At 50.1% G+C, this 17,486-nt stretch overlaps 1 protein-coding gene across 1 annotated transcript; it reads left to right on the top strand.

The window, feature by feature from the left end:
• Positions 1 to 79: 79 nt before the first annotated feature.
• On the top strand, positions 80 to 6,636 carry ISCU (iron-sulfur cluster assembly enzyme). Its single transcript, XM_010963542.3, has 5 exons — positions 80 to 238; positions 1,957 to 2,070; positions 2,936 to 3,046; positions 4,506 to 4,584; positions 6,132 to 6,636. Exons 1-5 carry the CDS (start codon positions 125 to 127, stop codon positions 6,215 to 6,217), a joined length of 504 nt encoding a protein of 167 aa, XP_010961844.2. The 5' UTR covers positions 80 to 124; the 3' UTR covers positions 6,218 to 6,636.
• The last annotated feature ends 10,850 nt before the right edge of the window (positions 6,637 to 17,486 follow it).

The raw sequence follows: 17,486 nt of genomic DNA, 5'->3' as shown, positions 1-17,486 counted from the left end.
GGGCCAGAGCGCAGACACGTGCACGGAGCGGAAAGGCGCAGGCGCCAAGTCGCCGGGACGTTAGAGGGCGCACGCGCCCCGCCCCTCGGCCTCACACTCGGCTGCGCAGGCGCAAGTCCGCAAGATGGCGGCGGCTGGAGTTGGCCGTCTGAGGCGGGCGGCGTCGGTTCTGCTGCTCCCGGCCCCCCGTCTGCCCGCCCGGGAGCTGTCAGCTCCGGCTCGGCTCTATCACAAGAAGGTAGGGGCGGGCGAGGGCGTGCGCGGGGCCTGTCCTGGGCAGGGGGGCAGGAGTGCGAGGACCGCTCAGAGGACTTGGGCGTCCTAGCGGAGGCCGGGCCCAAAGAGGAGTGGCCGCCGGGCTCTGCGCTGCCCAGGTAGGGCCGTCCGCGGCCGTGGATGGAGGGGCCGCCCCTCGCACGAGTCCTCCTCGACTGACTTTCTTCTCGCTGTTCAGGGGCACTAAGAATGACAGCTCAAGCCCCTCTAGCGGCCATTGCCCGTGGGCCCCGCCGCTGGCTGCGATCTCGCGCATCCAGCCTTTAAACTTCCCAACTGCCCAGGAAGGAGGGTCCTGCTCTGACCTGCCAGCCAGACTCCAAGGACAGACACACACAGCAGCGCGGGCTCCGGCTTCAGCCAAGGCCACTGCCCTGGCCAAGTGACCTTGGGCAAGTCACTGCCCCGCGCTTAACCTGTTTCCCCACTTGTCTAGTGGGGTCTTAGCAGTCCCCCTCCCTGAGACCATGCCTTTGGGGTCCTCGGCCCGGTGCCTGACACACGGAGGCCACTTAGGGTGCTGCTGCTGTCATTGTCGTAGGAGCTCAGAGCCTTCAAGTGGAGCCAGACACGTAACCAACGGTCATAACGTTTTTATTTTTGTTTCTTCTCGGGGGGAGGGGCAGCTACGAGTACAAATAGGTGCCTAGTTTGCAGCCCTGACCTTCCTGGGGCGTGAAGTCCCTAAACGAGATTCTCTCACTTGGGAAATGGTTAACTAAAGAATGCAGTCAGTCAACACAGGGCAGAAAGTCCATACTGGGGGCACAGGTATGCTCAGTGGTCCTGGATTCAATCCTCAATACTTCCATTTAAAAAAGAAAGAAAGAAAAAGAAAATCCACATTGGACATTACTTTGTAGGTCCTGGGCTTACAAGTCAAATTCCGTGGTCTGATAGGTGGTGGGGTAGGGGACTGGAAGTTTGGGAAACTTAAGGGCTGACTGGTAAACAAACCTCAAGACTTTTAAAGCTCTCAGTGTGCCAGTTTAAATAAATGCTTATCTGTTCTGGCTTCAGTGCGTTTGCCCAAGGACTTCACTCCTCCTCCATCCAGGGGTGTGTGTTGTTGACAGTACACGCGGAATTAATTTGGCGCTAAGCAGCCTTTCAGCCACCAGGGTGCTCTGCTGCACCAGCGAGATTTCAGGGCCCTGAAACACAGAAACGGGACCGTTGTCATTTATTAATCGCACACAAATGGACAGACGCCACAGCATTGTTCTTCCTGTAAGAATCTCCTTGAGGCTTCTGGGAAATCCTTCCATTTCTGGACTCTACTTATTTTTAGATTTCTGAGTAGTAATCATTATCCTTTGACAATGTATTTTATTTGGAAATTACAAAGATGATGTTTGAGCCCAAATCTGGTGACGGATGGTTAAAGGTCAAGTAATTATTTGTGGCTCAAAACCCTATGGAATTAAGACATGATTTTGCTGATTTTTCTCCACTATCTTGCATCTCTGAAGGTGGCTAGAGAGGAGATACAAAAAGACTTTGGGTCACAAGTGGTTCTCACTGACATGAACGTAAGCCTTCCTCCCGGAGTTAAATTTGGTCCTGAGTGATTGCCTGCCAGGTTCGGGTTGCTAACTTCCCGGAGCTTGCCATCAAAGTCAGGGAGAGCAATACCCCAAAAAAGAGTGATTGTGATTTCTCTTAACTGTCTCTTTGCAGGTTGTTGATCATTATGAAAATCCTCGAAATGTGGGGTCCCTTGACAAGACATCTAAAAATGTTGGAACCGGACTGGTGGGGGCTCCAGCATGTGGCGATGTGATGAAATTACAGGTAGCTCTGGTCTCCATCTTTCCTGGTGGTAATGGTGATCCCTTTGTTGTACAGTGCTTCGTAGTTGATGGAGCACAGCACAATGCTTTTGGTCCCCATCTTGATTCCTGTGACACGGGATGCGTCATCATTATAAGTGATTCAAGCCAGGGCTGAATCCTGGTCCTACTTATCCACTACACCGACCCTTCCTGACACAGTAAACTGACCTCACTTTTGTACTTACTGTATCAGCTTAAATTCCAACTTCAGCTAAGTAAAAGCTGTTGTGACTTTCACCGATCAAAGGAAAACCACAGCCATTCAGTTAGCAATAAATCAAACCTCCCGCAAGTGGGAGACAGCGCGCTGCCTGGCACTTTCGGGTAAACCGGAGCTCTCTCCACATCTACTTCATCATGGTGGGTGGGCAGCTCGCCAGGTGGCTTCATGCCTATCTTGGGAAACAGAAACAAGGCAGGAGGGAACCACTAAATGCAATTTGGTGCCGAAGGAAAAAAAGCATTCACCAGAGGCATTTATTGCAGGCTCCCTCAGTGTTTAAAAATGCAGGTCCACCCAGCAGCTGGGAGTAGAAGTTCACATCCAAAACTCAGGCTAGGGTTCGGGGGAAAGAAAACAGGAGGAGGCGTATTTTTTTCAGCTGATCTTACCAGCTAGGCCTGTATAATTCGGTGTGGGATGTTCCTACTATTCACCTTTCATCACCCAGCTCTTTGAAACAAAGGCAACTCTGTAACTAATGCCAAAACCTTAAGCGTGGAGAACAGGACCAGAGCTCTCGGAGTGCCCCAGGGGCCCTCCGTGAGTGCCAGGTTCTACAGGGCGGCACCAGAGTCGCTGCTGACTCCTGCCTCTTTTCTAGATTCAAGTGGATGAAAAGGGCAAGATCGTGGATGCCAGGTTTAAAACGTTTGGCTGTGGTTCTGCAATTGCCTCCAGCTCGTTGGCCACGGAATGGGTAAAAGGGAAGACGGTACGTTTCTGCCAACTGGACAAAATCGAATCATTCCCCACAAACCTGGCTCTCAGTTAAGGGAAGGGTCCAGTTATATTGAAAAAAAAAAAAGTAACTATGATTTTTTTTTTCCTAAATAAATTCTTCTTCACATTGGGAATTGTGGATAATTCTGTGAAGTGTTTTTTAGTTTGAAGCCGGGGGGTTGTTGATCATTTTTGTTTGGAGGTTTTGGAGGTATTTTGGTTTTTATTATATAGAAAATAGATCCTCACCTCCCCCTCGAAGAAAAAAGAAGTGAAAAGAACTCCTTGGCTTTCTCCAAGGTCACTGGTGATGTTATCATTTCTTAGACGTCTGAGTCTGCTCCGGCTGTTGTCGGGTAGCAGTTTGTTTAGTTTATTTCCTCCCATCGTGTTTCAGGAAGGACTGCAGGTGGCTTATGAGGATTTGTGAAATAACAAACTAGCCTTTCTAAAATCCTGCTGTCATTAAAACCTCTCAGAAAAGCCAAACTGCAGGTGTGTGTCTTTGCAGCCCCAAGGGGCCGAGTTCAGGGAGCTGAGTGCTGGCGGCGTGTGCTGGGGGAGCTGGGAAGCCCTGGAGCAGAGCCCTCCGCCAGGCCCCGTGCTGCTGCTTCCTGCAGCTCAGGGCCTTCTGGCTCGCAAGCCTCTCTGAGCCACAGAACTAGAGACCTAACCGGTTCTGGCTGAAGGTGGCTCTGGAGTGATTTGTCCAGAACTATCCTCAGGGAAAGGAAGTGAGGAGACAGGGCACCTGTGCTCCCAGGACCCGGCCCTGTAGGTGCTGTGAGTGTGACCAGAAAGGGGGGTGGGGAGGGCTTTCTCTGACCTTGAGATCCTCCCATTAGATCAGGAACAGAATTTGAACCGTAACTGAGTGAGATTGGGAAATCGGGGGGCAGGTGGGGAAATCTGGCTTTCCTAAAGGCAGCGGGGCTCTCTTCCACATAGGGCTGCCACACATTATGCCCTCGGGCTCTCGACCAAACCCCAGGCGTCCTTTCCAGTCCATCTAGAGGAGAAAGATTCTCTCATAGGCAGGGGACGAGCCCAAAGAGCTCTCAGCCCAAGAGCTGTCTGTGCGCCACCTCACCCCCCGCTTCCATGATGCCACGTAGCATTAAGAGTTGAAGGGATTTATCCTGAACACTGGGTAAGACTTGAGTTGCTGGCCTCAAGCAGATCCCTAAGAGACTTCTTACAGGTTCTGCTCCTGACTCGCAGCAGTGTCTGGCAGCCTTGCCCACCCCAACCATCCAGTGCTGGGGTGTATACTTCACCCTGAGAATCCCAGCTGCAGCCTGGACTTGGAAGTGGGGGTCCTTTGTTTGAGGTTACTATGTGGAAACCATCCCCCACCACCCTGTCGCAAGGGCCTCTTCGGCCCCTTTTATTTTCCGTCCCACTGCGTAGAGCATCACTAAAACTGCCCGTCTTTCCCGTCTGCCTCCCAGGTGGAGGAAGCCTTGACCATCAAAAACACAGACATCGCCAAGGAGCTCTGCCTGCCGCCTGTGAAACTGCACTGCTCCAGTGAGTCTCCCCTCCCCAGAGTGCCAGCGGGCCCGGACAGCGGGGCATCACTTTTGTGACAGAGTAGTGGCGAGTCCTTTTTGGTCCCGGAGTCCACCTTGACAACCCTCTGAGGGTTGGAGCTCGTGGGGTCTGCTTGTAACCTCCAGGTTAGTGCCCAGGGTCTCACCACCCTCTCCAGGAGGGTCTTCCAGGAGGCGGGCGGTGAGCCAGGCATTGTGCTGAGCACATCATGGCCTCACTTCTGAACCTCAGAAACGTCCTCTGGTCCACAGAAGGCGTCACTGCCTCCCCCCGGCACGGATGAGGGAACGAGGACTCAGCTGAAAGCACCCGTCACACAGCCCCTGAGCAGGAGAGCCAGCATCCAAACCCAGTCACTGATCCCAGAGTCCGTGTCATTCCCACCCCTCTGTGGTGAAGTGAGGTCACTTAGGGAGAAAGCGCAGCGCTCACCGTAATCCTGTTTGCTGTGCGCTGTATCACTTCCTTTCCAGGTGCGCCCACTGCCGGGGTCTGCATCTGCGTATATGGATGACTAAGCCGGGTTGTGCAATATCCCCCTCTTCACTGTCCTAAGAGAAAGCCCAGATGCCTTAAGATTTACACTTGGCTTTCCAGTTCAGACTCTGTCTTAAACCTAAAGCTTTTCCATCTTCTCTCAAGCTTCTGGGGAAGGGGGAATGGGAAACAACAGCCTTAAGTTACTGGTAGACATTTACTGACCAAATTCATTAAAAATCAGCAGAGAGGCAGGCCTCTTGCCAGGGTAAGACTCACAGGAGAAGTGAGCGCCAGGGCAGGGACCAGCTAACGCTGTCTTCAGGAAGTCTGCTAAGACCCGAGTTCTTTCCACTTGAGCTGGAATTTCAGATACCCGTGAATAAAGGCCCTGGCTTGTAAGCATTTTCACATGGTTTCAGAGAAACCCCAGCCTTTTCACTAGGCTGTCCTGGGTACTGAAACCTCTAGCCAGTGCTCTCTGCTGTCATCCCAGCTCTCTCCATTTTTATTTTCCCCATTGCTTCCCTTTTAACATCAACTCCAAAATAAAAGTTTCAAACTTAGGGTCACTGAAGAGTGACAGCAAACACCATGCCGTCAACAGACTGGCATGACCCACGTTACAGCAGCCACAGTCACCAGCATCCCCCGCATTTGTCCTGACTCCTGTGTGGGCAGCTGAGAACTCACGGTCGTTGTGTCCCTCCTGTGTATAAAGTCCTCGAGGACACCATCCCAGCAGGAAAAGCATGACTGTCCCAGTTTTACAGAAGAGAGTGTAGATTCCAAGAGGCTAAGGAACCCACCTAAAATCCTGGGTGTCTGACCCCAAGTCTGTCCTCAGAGCCACCCTGCGGGAGTAATCCTGCTCAGAAAGCAGCTGTCGGCTGGCCGAGAGCTTGTTCCTCACCCCCAGCACCCTGGCAGGGGACTCTCTTAAGCCTGTCCCAGCACCACTGCCTCCAACTCTTAAAGATTCTCTGCCTAAGACCATCTCTGCAGATTCTGGACACTTAGGCTCACTTTCCTTCTCTTACTTCCAGTGCTGGCCGAGGATGCCATCAAGGCTGCCCTGGCTGATTACAAACTGAAACAAGAACCCAAGAAAGAAGAGGCCGAGAAGAAATGAGCCGTCGGCGAAGCCGCCCACAGGTCACACCTGCTTCTTGCCCACCCGCCGTGCAGTCACGCAGAAGCCCTCGCACTACAATTAAAGAGCTACGAGATCCGCACATTTGCTCTTCACGTTGTGACTCCAATGCAAGCAAAATACAGTCGAATTGTTCTGAATCCTGTGGTTTCTTTCAGTTCGCTTTTATCGCCTTAACCCAGTTCATGTCTGTTTGAATTGTGTGTGTGGCCTCCAAACTGAAATCGATGGTGAAGTCTCGCATTCGGGGAGGCACGAAGTGCACAAATGTCTGATTTTACCTGAATCTATTTTGGGGAAGATTACCGATAGAATGCCTTGGTAAGATTATTTGCTAGAACCAAGTATTGTACATAAAATAGATTTGCATATATAATAAATAAAAGAATGGAAGACGATGTTTTTCTCTGGTAAGCCTTGTCTCTTGGGTCCCTCACTCACCTGAAGGTGCTGCCCACAGCCCCTTGGGTTTTGCAGACTCTGGACCACGACTATGCCTGCACCTTTCCCAGCAAACTGGGCAGTAAACACCACACACGGAGATTTTTACAGAGCCGAATGTCGGTAATGTTTTATGAAACAGGAGGGAAGGTGAAAGGAGAGGTTGCAAATGAGTCCAGGCAATTTCTTTTTGTAATTTCACTGGTTTGTGAAATCCTGAGATCTGAGGAACGCTGCCTTGGACGCTCCCCTAAAACTGTGGATCAAACACACAAAGAGGTCTGGGGGGTGAGTTTAAAATGTTGATTTCTAGACCCAGGACCCTGCTTGCTGTAGGTCTGAGCCCGCAGTTCCAATACCTGACTTCGGAGAGCCTCTGGGGAGGTTTTGTGCGCTGGCAGCTGAGCCCAGCCATCGGGGAGAAACTTCCTTTGCCCACTTGCTGTCTTGCAGGAGTGTGACACTTAAGTAGTCTTCTGAACTGTCTGTGCACGAGCAGTGACCTAAAGTTTAAAAACATCCACGTCTGGTAACAGACGCTCTAATCTCTGTCCCCCCTCCCCCGACCTGCCCCCAGGGCTGACGGGGAGGCGGGCAGGGTGTCCCATGCAGAGCGGCCCTTGGTTGGGCACCAGCTAAAAGCCCCACTAGAGGAGGCCCAATTTTCTAATGAAAATGTGATCTCGAAATGCCAGCTAGGAGCCTCAAATCTCCAGCGTCAAAAGGAAGATGCTTTTGTTTTTCCTGATGCTCAGGCATAGGCTGGCTGCCTCTTCTCTTTAATATACCTCCTTTGTTTTAAAGAAAAAAAATCAAAACAAAAACTCCTCTGGGTTCTGGGGAAGGGCACAGAACTTCAAAGGCCATCCCTCTGCAGCCTGCAGGGCAGGCCACAGAGCAGGCCTTCATCAGAGTCTCAAATTAGAGTCGCCGAGTGGAACCATGTCACCCTGGCCCCGGGGGCATGTTCTACTGTTTAATCCACAGTCTCTCTGGCTGTGCGTGTCCTTTTCCTTTCTTATACGTGGCCACACCACCACTCTTCTTTGGGAGTTTTGAAAATGAGACATTTGTGTCCCAGTGACATCCTCTGAGAGCTGAGGCTAAATTCCACACATCAGAAACTGCTCATAAACAGCACGGCAGTGTTCCCAGAATAGCCCAGACCTCAAAAGACATGGTCTTGCAGCTAAAAGAAAAGAATATTTCACTTTAACGTCCCCTAGACTCTCCTTCTCCCAGATACGACCAGTTTGAACCACATGAGGGCACCGTGTACCTTTTGGTGAGCTCTTCGTATCTGGCGGATCTCAGCATCCCTGCGTGGGCTTTTCCCCAGGAGATGGAGATGCGCGAGTTAAAAACAGCCTATCGCGCACCCGCGCCCCGTGCCAGGCTCCGACATCTGTGATACCCTTCGTTCCCAGGGCAGCCCTCTGAGGTGGGCATTATTTCAAACAAGGAAACCAGCGTGGGGGTCAGCTGACTCCCAAGCCACTAGCCTGGACTTGGGATGGGTGACTCCAAGGCCCACGCTTCCCTGCCTCCTTTCCCTCTGGCAGAACTCGACACCAAGAAGTCTTACCACACGGCGGGGCCTCACTCGTGCCCTGAGCACCAGCGGGAAGGTGAACCCCAACACAGGATGAGCCCCAGTCCATTCATTGGCCAACTCGCCACCAAGCCCCACGGCCCTGGCCCTGGCTATGCCTGTTACTCATCAGGGGCCCAATTTAACCGCAATGCCCAATGACATCAGACGCCATGTGGGTGGGGCCCGGGCACTAGTGTTTTTCAAAGCCCCGAGGGGTTCCCAGTGTGCAGCCAGGAGTGAGAACCACTCTGAGGTTCTCTCCCCTTTGCAAAGCGGTTTGCTAAAATTACTTCCGTGGAGGCTCACGGTCCTGTGAGAAGGTGTCACTTCCCATCTCCAGCCTCCCTCTCTGCCCCTCCCACCCCCTGCATCTGCCCTAGTCTAGGCCTCCATCATCTCTCTCCTGGCCTCCCCACTGGCCTCCCTGCCTCCAGACTCACTATTGGGATCCATTCCCCACTCTGACCCTGACACTCCTCCTTCCCTACCACACTGATCTATCTCTTTGCTCTGCCCCACTGAACCTTACCTTCAGGCCCTATGCTGCTCCCTGCCGCCGGGAAAGCCCTTGCCAGGCTTCTCCATTTAACCTCCACTCAGCCTGGGAGCCTCACCTCAGGCATCACCTCCCCTGAGAAGCCTCCCTTGATTCCCCCAGGCTGAGCTAGGTGCCCTGCTCGGCTCCCACAGTCCCCTGTACCTCCCTAATCACATACGTATCACGGATGGTTTTGTAATTTTTTCTTGTCTTTCTGTATGTATCATTACTCAGAGACTGAGTTTTTTTTTAATAATTTTTTTCAATTCTAAACAAGTAATACACTATTTTTAAAACCTCAAACAGCAGGGAGGGATAAATTAGGAGTTTGGGACTAATATGTATACACTCCTCTATATAAAATAAACAACAAGGACCCACTACTGTATAGCACAGGGGACTATATTCAATATCTTGTAACAACCTGTAATGGAAAAGAATCTGAAAAAGAATATATATATAAAACTGAATCACTGTGCTGTATGCCTGAAACTAACAAAACACTGTAAATCAACTATACTTCAATAAAAAAAAATTTTAATTCAAACAGCCTGAAAAGGAACAAACTAATATATAAGGTTCCTTGCCACAGAAATTTTCTAGGCATATCCAAGTCTATATGTGTTTAAATAGAGTGTTTTTTTCTTTTTTTTTTTCACAAATGGTAGCATACTACACATACTTCTGTATCTTTTTATTTTCCTCTTTACCATACTTTTCCACATCAATTCCTATAGACCTGCCTCATTCTTATTAACAGCTACCCAGCATTCCATGCACGATGGTCTGTAATTGACTCTTCTAGTGATGACCATGTAGGTTGTTTTGACGGCAATGTCAGTTATGAGACCCAGTATCTGGTACAGCTCTTGACTTACTAGGGGCTCCATGAATGCTTATTGAGTGGGTGAGTGGATGGATGGATGGATGGTCAGATGGCTGGGTGGATGGATGGCTGGGTGGATGGGTAGAAGGGTGAACGGCTGGACGGAGGAGTGTGTGAGTGGGTGGGTGGATGGATGGATGGGTGGATAGAGAGGTGGAGGGGTGAAGGGGTAGACGGATGGATGTGTAAGTGGATGAGTGGGTGGTTGGGTGGGTGGGTGGATGGGTGGAGGGAGGGAGGGAGGGGTGTGTGAGTGGATGAGTGGGTAGGTGAGTAGATGGATGGACGGAGAAACACAGGCTCAGAGAGGTGAAACAACTTGCCTCAGATGACACAGTGAAGAAGAGCTCTAGCTGAGGTCCCCTGCCCACCTCCCACCCCCTTCAAAGCACCCCACCAGGGCTATGAACACATCTCTAATTTAACCTTTCCTAGATGTTATTCCTGGATTCTGGCAACTTGGGACCACATCAAAATGCACACTTCTACAATTTCCCATTAAGCATGGTCCTGTCAATGAACTGTCTCGATCTTGGCATCTTCTTAAAAAGCAAATGAGGGCTGCCTGTTGATGATGACAGCTCCTTGAACTTGAGACAAGAGGGCAGACTCTGTGTCCATCCTTGTGATGGGACAGAAGACTTCCCACTGATCTTGGGAGAGTTAGGGGGACCTTGCAATGAGCTCCAGCCCCAGCCAGAAGATGGATGTGGAGCACACTTCTCACAGGTGGCTCTTTGTGACCTGTCCGTTTGCTTCCTCCTCTCCTCGAGATGACATCAGTCAACCCCTCAAACCGCCACCTCCGCAGAGACCATCTCTGCACAGGCAGGTAGCCACAGGGCAGAGCAGAGTGAGCTCCGAGGGCTGGAGTCAGACAGGGTGGGTTCAAACACTGGCTCCCACCCTGTGACCCTGAACAAGAGACTTCAAACATCACAAGTCTCTGTTTACTCATCTGCAAAATGGGGATAACAGTACATATCTGGTTGGGTTGATGTGACCCTTAAATGACAATTAAATGCAGCATGTAGTAAATAAAGCACGTGGCACATAAAAATGTTCATTATTGCTACGGTGACTGTTAGGATCCCGTGTGACTCTTCAGCCCTGGCTCCATACCATGCGCAGCTGCTGGGTGTTTCATATACAGACTAGTTCATTTACTCTACGCAGAAATCCTAAAATTCTAGGATTATCCCATTTTCCAGATGAAGAACTAAAAGGTAAAGAGATGTGTCCAAGATCACACAGCCAGAGAGTGGCCGAGGCAGGATTCCAGCCCACGCTCTCAGCTTGTTACCCCTCTCCTTCGTTCTCTCTACTATGATCATTATTACTATTAACACTGGGCTTCTTATTACGAAGACTCGTAGTAACTGTTACTATTACTACTATTGTTACTACTACTCCTCCTATTACTATTTTTAAAATACCATAAACCTCCAGGCTTCCAACCAATGGTGTCTTTGCCTTGGGATGAGTCTTCACAGCAAGGCCTCCAAAATTACACAAAGCCGTGGTCTGGCTGTGCCTGTGCAGGGGACACACAGACGTGACTTCTGGCACACGTGGCTTGACGGGCAAGCTCACTCCCCAGTGCTTGGTCAACCACAGGGCACAGCTATTCCCCAAGCCCAGCCTCAAATGCCACTGCTGCCCTCCCCACCCAGCTATCTTTGGAACTGTCATGTTAGACAGTCCAGTCCCTGGCCTCACAACAGAGAAGCCCAGCTCCCAGAATAACTCCAGAAGTACCCCCGGGTGAGGACAACTCTTATTGCCCGGGAGAAGTTAATGCAAAAGATATTTCAGGGGCCTCCATCCTGCCCCCTGAAGCCTCAGGCTGATGGATCAAATGAAGCCCCAGTGGGGAAATTGGGCTGGACCACCCTCTCCCCAAATGCCTCCCCACCACACAGCCCCTTTGAGCAGCCCCACGGGATATGAGGGAACAACCTTAGATGGGGACTTAGGGACTTGGGTTCTAATCCCAGCTCTGCCATGATCTCTCTATGTGATTTTAAGCACGTACTTAACTTCTTTGAGCTTTGCTTCCCTTTCTGAAAAACCAGTAGAATACTAGCTCCTAAGTCATAGGTTTGTTGTAAGGATTAAAAGAATTATCACACATAAAGTAAAAAAAAAAAAAAGGTGCCAGGCATATAATAAGCACTCAATAAATGTTAGCTATCATCACCACCATCGTCATCCCCATCATTATTACCATCACCACCATCATCACTTCCATCATCACCATCATTATCACCATCACCTCCATCATCATCATCATCATCACCTCCATCATCATTATCATCACCTCCATCATCACCATCATTATCACCATCACCTCCATCATCATCATCATCATCACCTCCATCATCATTATCATCACCTCCATCATCACCATCATTATCACCATCACCTCCATCATCATCATCATCATCATCATCACCTCCCTCATCACTGTCATTATGACCATCACCTCCATCACCATCACCACCATCATCCTCAATACTATCTTGGTTGTCATTGTCATTATCACACCACCACCATCATTAGCAACATCATCATCACCAACATCAGCAGCAGCAATACTGTCACCATCATAGTCACTGCCATCATCATTGTGACCATCGTCATTGCTATGGACTACCCTCCCCAAATTCATATACTGAAACCCTAACCCTCAGTGTGACTCTATTTGAAGACAGGGTCTCCTATTTTTCAAGATAGGTAATTAAAGTTAAGTGAAGTCATATGGGTGGAACCTTACAAGCAGAGGTCTCCCCACACATGCTCAGAGGAAAGGCCATGTGAGGACAAAGCGGCCATATACGAGTCAGGAGGAGAGGCTCACTGGAAACTGAGCCCTGTCGGTATCTTGATCTTGGACTTTCCAGCCTCTAGAACTGTGAGAAAAGAAATGTCTGTTGTTTAAGTCATGGAGTCTGTGGTATTTGTTATGGCCTGAGCAGACTGCTACATCCAACACCACCACCACCACCATCATCAGCATCATCACTATCACCATCATCACCATCATCACTATCTACATTATCATCACCATCATCAACACCACCATCATCACCATCATCAGCATCATCACCTCCACTGTTCTGGGTCAGACTCCCCAGAAAGCCAACTCTGAGATGGAAGTTAGCCTGCAGGGTGTTCATTCAGGAGTGTTGCTGGGATCGACACCTGTGGAAAACTGCATAAGAAAGCAGGACTGGGCAGAGGGAGAAGATGGGCCACAGGGTAGCCCCAACAGACATCTCCACTGACCCCGTGGGGAGCTCTACATCTGATGGCCCCTCAAAGCTGGCCAGCCTCCAAGCCCCAGTCACTTACAGTCTCTAACACGCATCATAATAGTGGGTCTGAGACTTGATTGTCTCACTCTTTTCCCAAGGGAGATTTGCGTTTTACAAGAGGAGGAGCCAAGAGCAATGTTTACCACCCAGGAGTGAATCATCAGTGGTGGAATTCCAGGCATCTGCTGGGCTCACTATCGGGGGCAAAGGAGGTTTGTGGGAGCTTCTCACACTGTCCCGTTTGCCCTTCGGCCCCAGATTCTCCTTTGCTTTCCCACCACAGCAGCGCCCCAGGGGACCATCTCCTTTCGAGTGGATGCTCATCCATCCCAACCCCAAAGGTTTGGACCAGTGTGACCCTGCTTCCCGGCAAGCCTTCTTGGGCGGCCGCAGGGATCTGCGTCCCCTCTCAACCTTTCCCACTCTTTTTCCAAAGGAGCACAAGCAAAGGACAATCTGCTCGTGCGGGCGAGTCATTTTCTAGTCAAGCTAACCCAGCTGAGGGCCTCAAGGGACAAAGCCTGGGTTCGGGACGCATGCAAGGAGCGGCCACAGGCAAGCGTGGACCTCTCCCGTTTGTTCTCCTCCGATGGTTGCAGCATGAAATGAGATCATGTGGACAAGGTGCCCAGGACAGCTGGGCACACAGCAGGCGCTTACTAAATGCTCGTTCGTCCACAGGACAGGCCCTGAGCAGGCACCACAGAGCAGGAGACAGAGTCATGAGGGTTGGGGTGGGGGGTCAGGCCTCTGATTAATGCCAAACAACAGCTTCCCATTAAAACTCTCTCTGGCCTCCAAGGCCCTGCCTGTCCCTCTTCTGCCTCACTCAGCCCACTCCAGGCCCACTGGCTACCCTGCCGTCCCTCAAACTCATGAAACTCACTCCTCCCACAGGACCTTTGCACTTGCTGGCCCCTCTGCCTACAGCCCTCTTCCCAGAGCTTCCCAGAGCTTCCTCCTGCATCCGGGTCTCACTTCAAATGCCATCTCCCCAGACAGGCCTCCCCCATCCACCCTGGCATCATGCTGTTCATATTTTCCACAGAACATAACCCTCCGGATGCAGCTTTTTCGGGGAGAGCGGGTCTGAGGATTCACCATGAAATCTCGGATGCCTACAACAGTAACTGTGTACAATACAGGACATAGTGCCAAAGGCTCGTTCTGGCCACAGTCCCTGGAAAAAAGCTGGGAGGCAAGAGACCCGTTCCTTACTCTCTGGGCAAACCTTCCTTCCTCTCTGTATTTGCAGTTTTTCTGTCTGCAAAAACGAGGGGACTGGACTCGATGAATCCTTATTCCCTTCCAGCTCAAACAAAAAGATTCCACATCCTTGGATAACTTCTCATTTTAGCCCATAACCAGCTCATGCCAGAACATGACTCATCTCTGCCGATTTTACCTAGCAACCAGCCCTTCTCCCCACACCCCGGACCAACTCCCCCCACCCCCAAGAAAAATTCCTCCCCCACCACACACCCACCCAGCCTCTCCCCCAAACCCCAACACCACCCGGAATCCCAGAGAGGAATGCAAGGCTTCAAGATCCTCCCCCGTCTGTCTGCCACCAGCATTTTCACGTAACCTCAGAATGTCTCGGGCTATGTCTGGAACGAGATGGGGGGAGCCGGTCCCCTCCGGGGATTAGTACAGGAAACAGCAGCAGAAGTCAGGCAAGCAGAAGGCGCTGACCCAGCACGGAGAGATCATTTCTGTTCTGATGCCTCACCCGCCTCTAGTGTCCAGCTCCTCAGGCCTGGAAAAGTGTCTGTACTTTAGGGAGAGAGGAAGTAGGGACAGGGAAAGTAGACAAGAGAGAGAAAGAGGTTCCACGTCTGAGACAGAAATCAGTTCTCATTTGGATTGTCCAAGGGATGTCTTCATCCAGTGCCCCACAGGGAGGAAAAGAACTGTCTCATCTTAGTAGATACTGGAAAGCATTTAATAAACTTCAGTACTCATTTGTGACACAAAATCTTGGCAATCTAAGAACGGAAAGGAATTTCCTTAACTAAAAAAAGGACACTTACCAGAAAACAAGAGCAAACTTCATGCCCACGGGAAAATGCTGGAAACACTCCCACGAAGATCAGAAAAAAGGCAAGGATGTCCAACATTACCACCACCTCCATCATCACCTCCACCATCACTTCCACCATCACCACCTCCACCATCACCTCCACCACCACCAGCATCATGACCACCTTGTCACCACCATCATCACCCCAGTTCTGCCTCCACCATCATTACTGCCTCTATCATCAGCACCTCCACCACCACCACCTCTACCAATCAACATTGAATTTGATGGAAAATATACATGCATCGCAATGTTCATTTACAATAGCCAAGATATGGAAATAACCTAAGTGTTCATCAACAGATGACTACATAAAGAAGATGTGGTATGTATGTATGTATGTATTTATACAATGGAATACTACTTGGCCATAAAAAAGAATGAAATAATGCCATTTGCAGCAACATGGATGGAACAAGAGATGATCATACTCAGTGAAGTCAGAGAAAGACAAATATCATATGATACCCCTTACATGTGCAATCTGAAAAAAAAAATGAGACAAACGAACTTATTTACAAAACAGAAACAGACTCACAGACACAGAAAACAAACTTACGGTTACCAAAGGGGAAGGGGGGCAGATAAATTAGGAGTTTGGAATTAGCAGATATGAACTACTCTATATAAAGTAAACAACAAGGTCCTATACAGGGAACGCATTCAATATATTGTAATAACCTATAATGAAAAAGAATATGAAAAAGTATATATAACTGACAAATATGTATCACTGAATCACTATGCTGTACACCAGAAACTAAATCAACTCTACTTCACTAAAAAGGAATATTGAATTAGAATTCTCAGCCACTGCAATAAGACACACCGAAAAACAAGTCACTTATGGATGCTTCAAATCTCTACCTAGAGATCCTTCCTGAATGAGCACTGAGATTCAGGTGACCTGGGATGGAGACCTCCCTCAGTCATTACCTTTCTGGGTGACTTTGGGTCTCAGTTTCCCCATTTGTAGCTGGAGGGGCAGGATTATACCAATTATTTGCAAACTACACTCCACTGAGCCCAAGGGGCCCCTGAAGTCAGGAAAGAGGGGCAAACAGGTACCCTCTGGATATCCCAGCCCCCCTCCCAGGATAAGCTCTACTTTCCTTCAACTTATGTTAACATCCTTAGGAAGAGTTTATTCGAACCAAGGATGCTGTGGCTGAAAAAAGTTGGACATCAGTGGATCCCCAACCAATACATGTGTAAACTAAGGATAGAAACCAGCAGTTCATCAGAGAGGAACTCCAGAAGGTTAAAAGCCCCCCTCTCACCAGTAATCAGAGATCCACAATTAAAACAACAATGGAACACCACTTATGTACTCGATTGACAAGTAGTGATGCTGTCAAGGATGTGGGGAAACGGAACCACTCTTAGACCAAGATGGGAATGGAAATTGGTGATGCATTTTGGAAAAGTCACTTGGCAGCACCTCTGAAAACGCTATGCTTGTCCCCTTGGCCAGTGGCAATCTCCCTGGGAGGACCTGGCTGGCAGGAGCGCACCATGTGTCTGCAACGACATATAAATGCAGGCTGTCCTAGGAAACATGTGATGACACCAGGACACTCCAGCTCTGCCGCCTGTGATCCCCATTCCTGAGCTCACCCGGGGCCCACTTGGCCCCACACCTGACCCAGAGGAGCCCTGAACCGGCTCCATTCTGGAGACGCCTGAAGCCCGGGTGAGCAGACATCTGGGCTCACACCTCAAACAGGTGACGCCCAGGTGTGAGTCCACCATGCCAGGGCTGCCCTCGGAGCTCAGAGCTCTTTCCCCCCACGGCAGGTAGACCACAGACCACAGACCACAGGGAGGTTGAGCTGCCAGGCCAGACCTAGGACCTGAGCCTTCTGTCCCACTCAACAGCTGTGCGACAAGTCACCTTGCATCTGTGGGACCGCATCCATCAACAATTCACTGAGCAGGGATGGTTTCCTCCTCGGCTCAGTGAAGTGGATCGAACCAACTTCGTACTGATTTTTCACACGAAATCATTTATGCGAAAAGCAAATTGGGAAATAGTGATGATAGTATTTCTGCCCAGACCCTTCCCCCAGAGCGAAAGCTCTCTGAATTATCCTCTCACTTAACAGAACCATCGCCTCCTTAACCACCTCCCGCACTGATGGGTGTGTAAGAAATTTCCTTTTTTTTTTCACTTATTTTAAACAACACTGGCATGGACAGTCATCCTGCCGGCCCATCTCAGGGACCACACACAGGTCTTTCGGTGGGCAGGTTCCAGAAAAGAATTTTTGGGACAAAGGACAAAGACATGGACAACTTTGGTAGATGCCGCCCTATCACCCTCCAGAAGGGCCCTCCCTCCTTCACTGCAGTTCTGCTCAAAATCGGACAGTGTGAGGACCAGATCCAG

This window comes from Camelus bactrianus, chromosome 32 (genome assembly GCF_048773025.1).
Source record: "Camelus bactrianus isolate YW-2024 breed Bactrian camel chromosome 32, ASM4877302v1, whole genome shotgun sequence".
Classification (NCBI taxonomy): domain Eukaryota; kingdom Metazoa; phylum Chordata; class Mammalia; order Artiodactyla; family Camelidae; genus Camelus; species Camelus bactrianus.
Note: the sequence above shows the minus strand (reverse complement) of the source record. Positions and strands in the feature narration are given on the sequence as shown.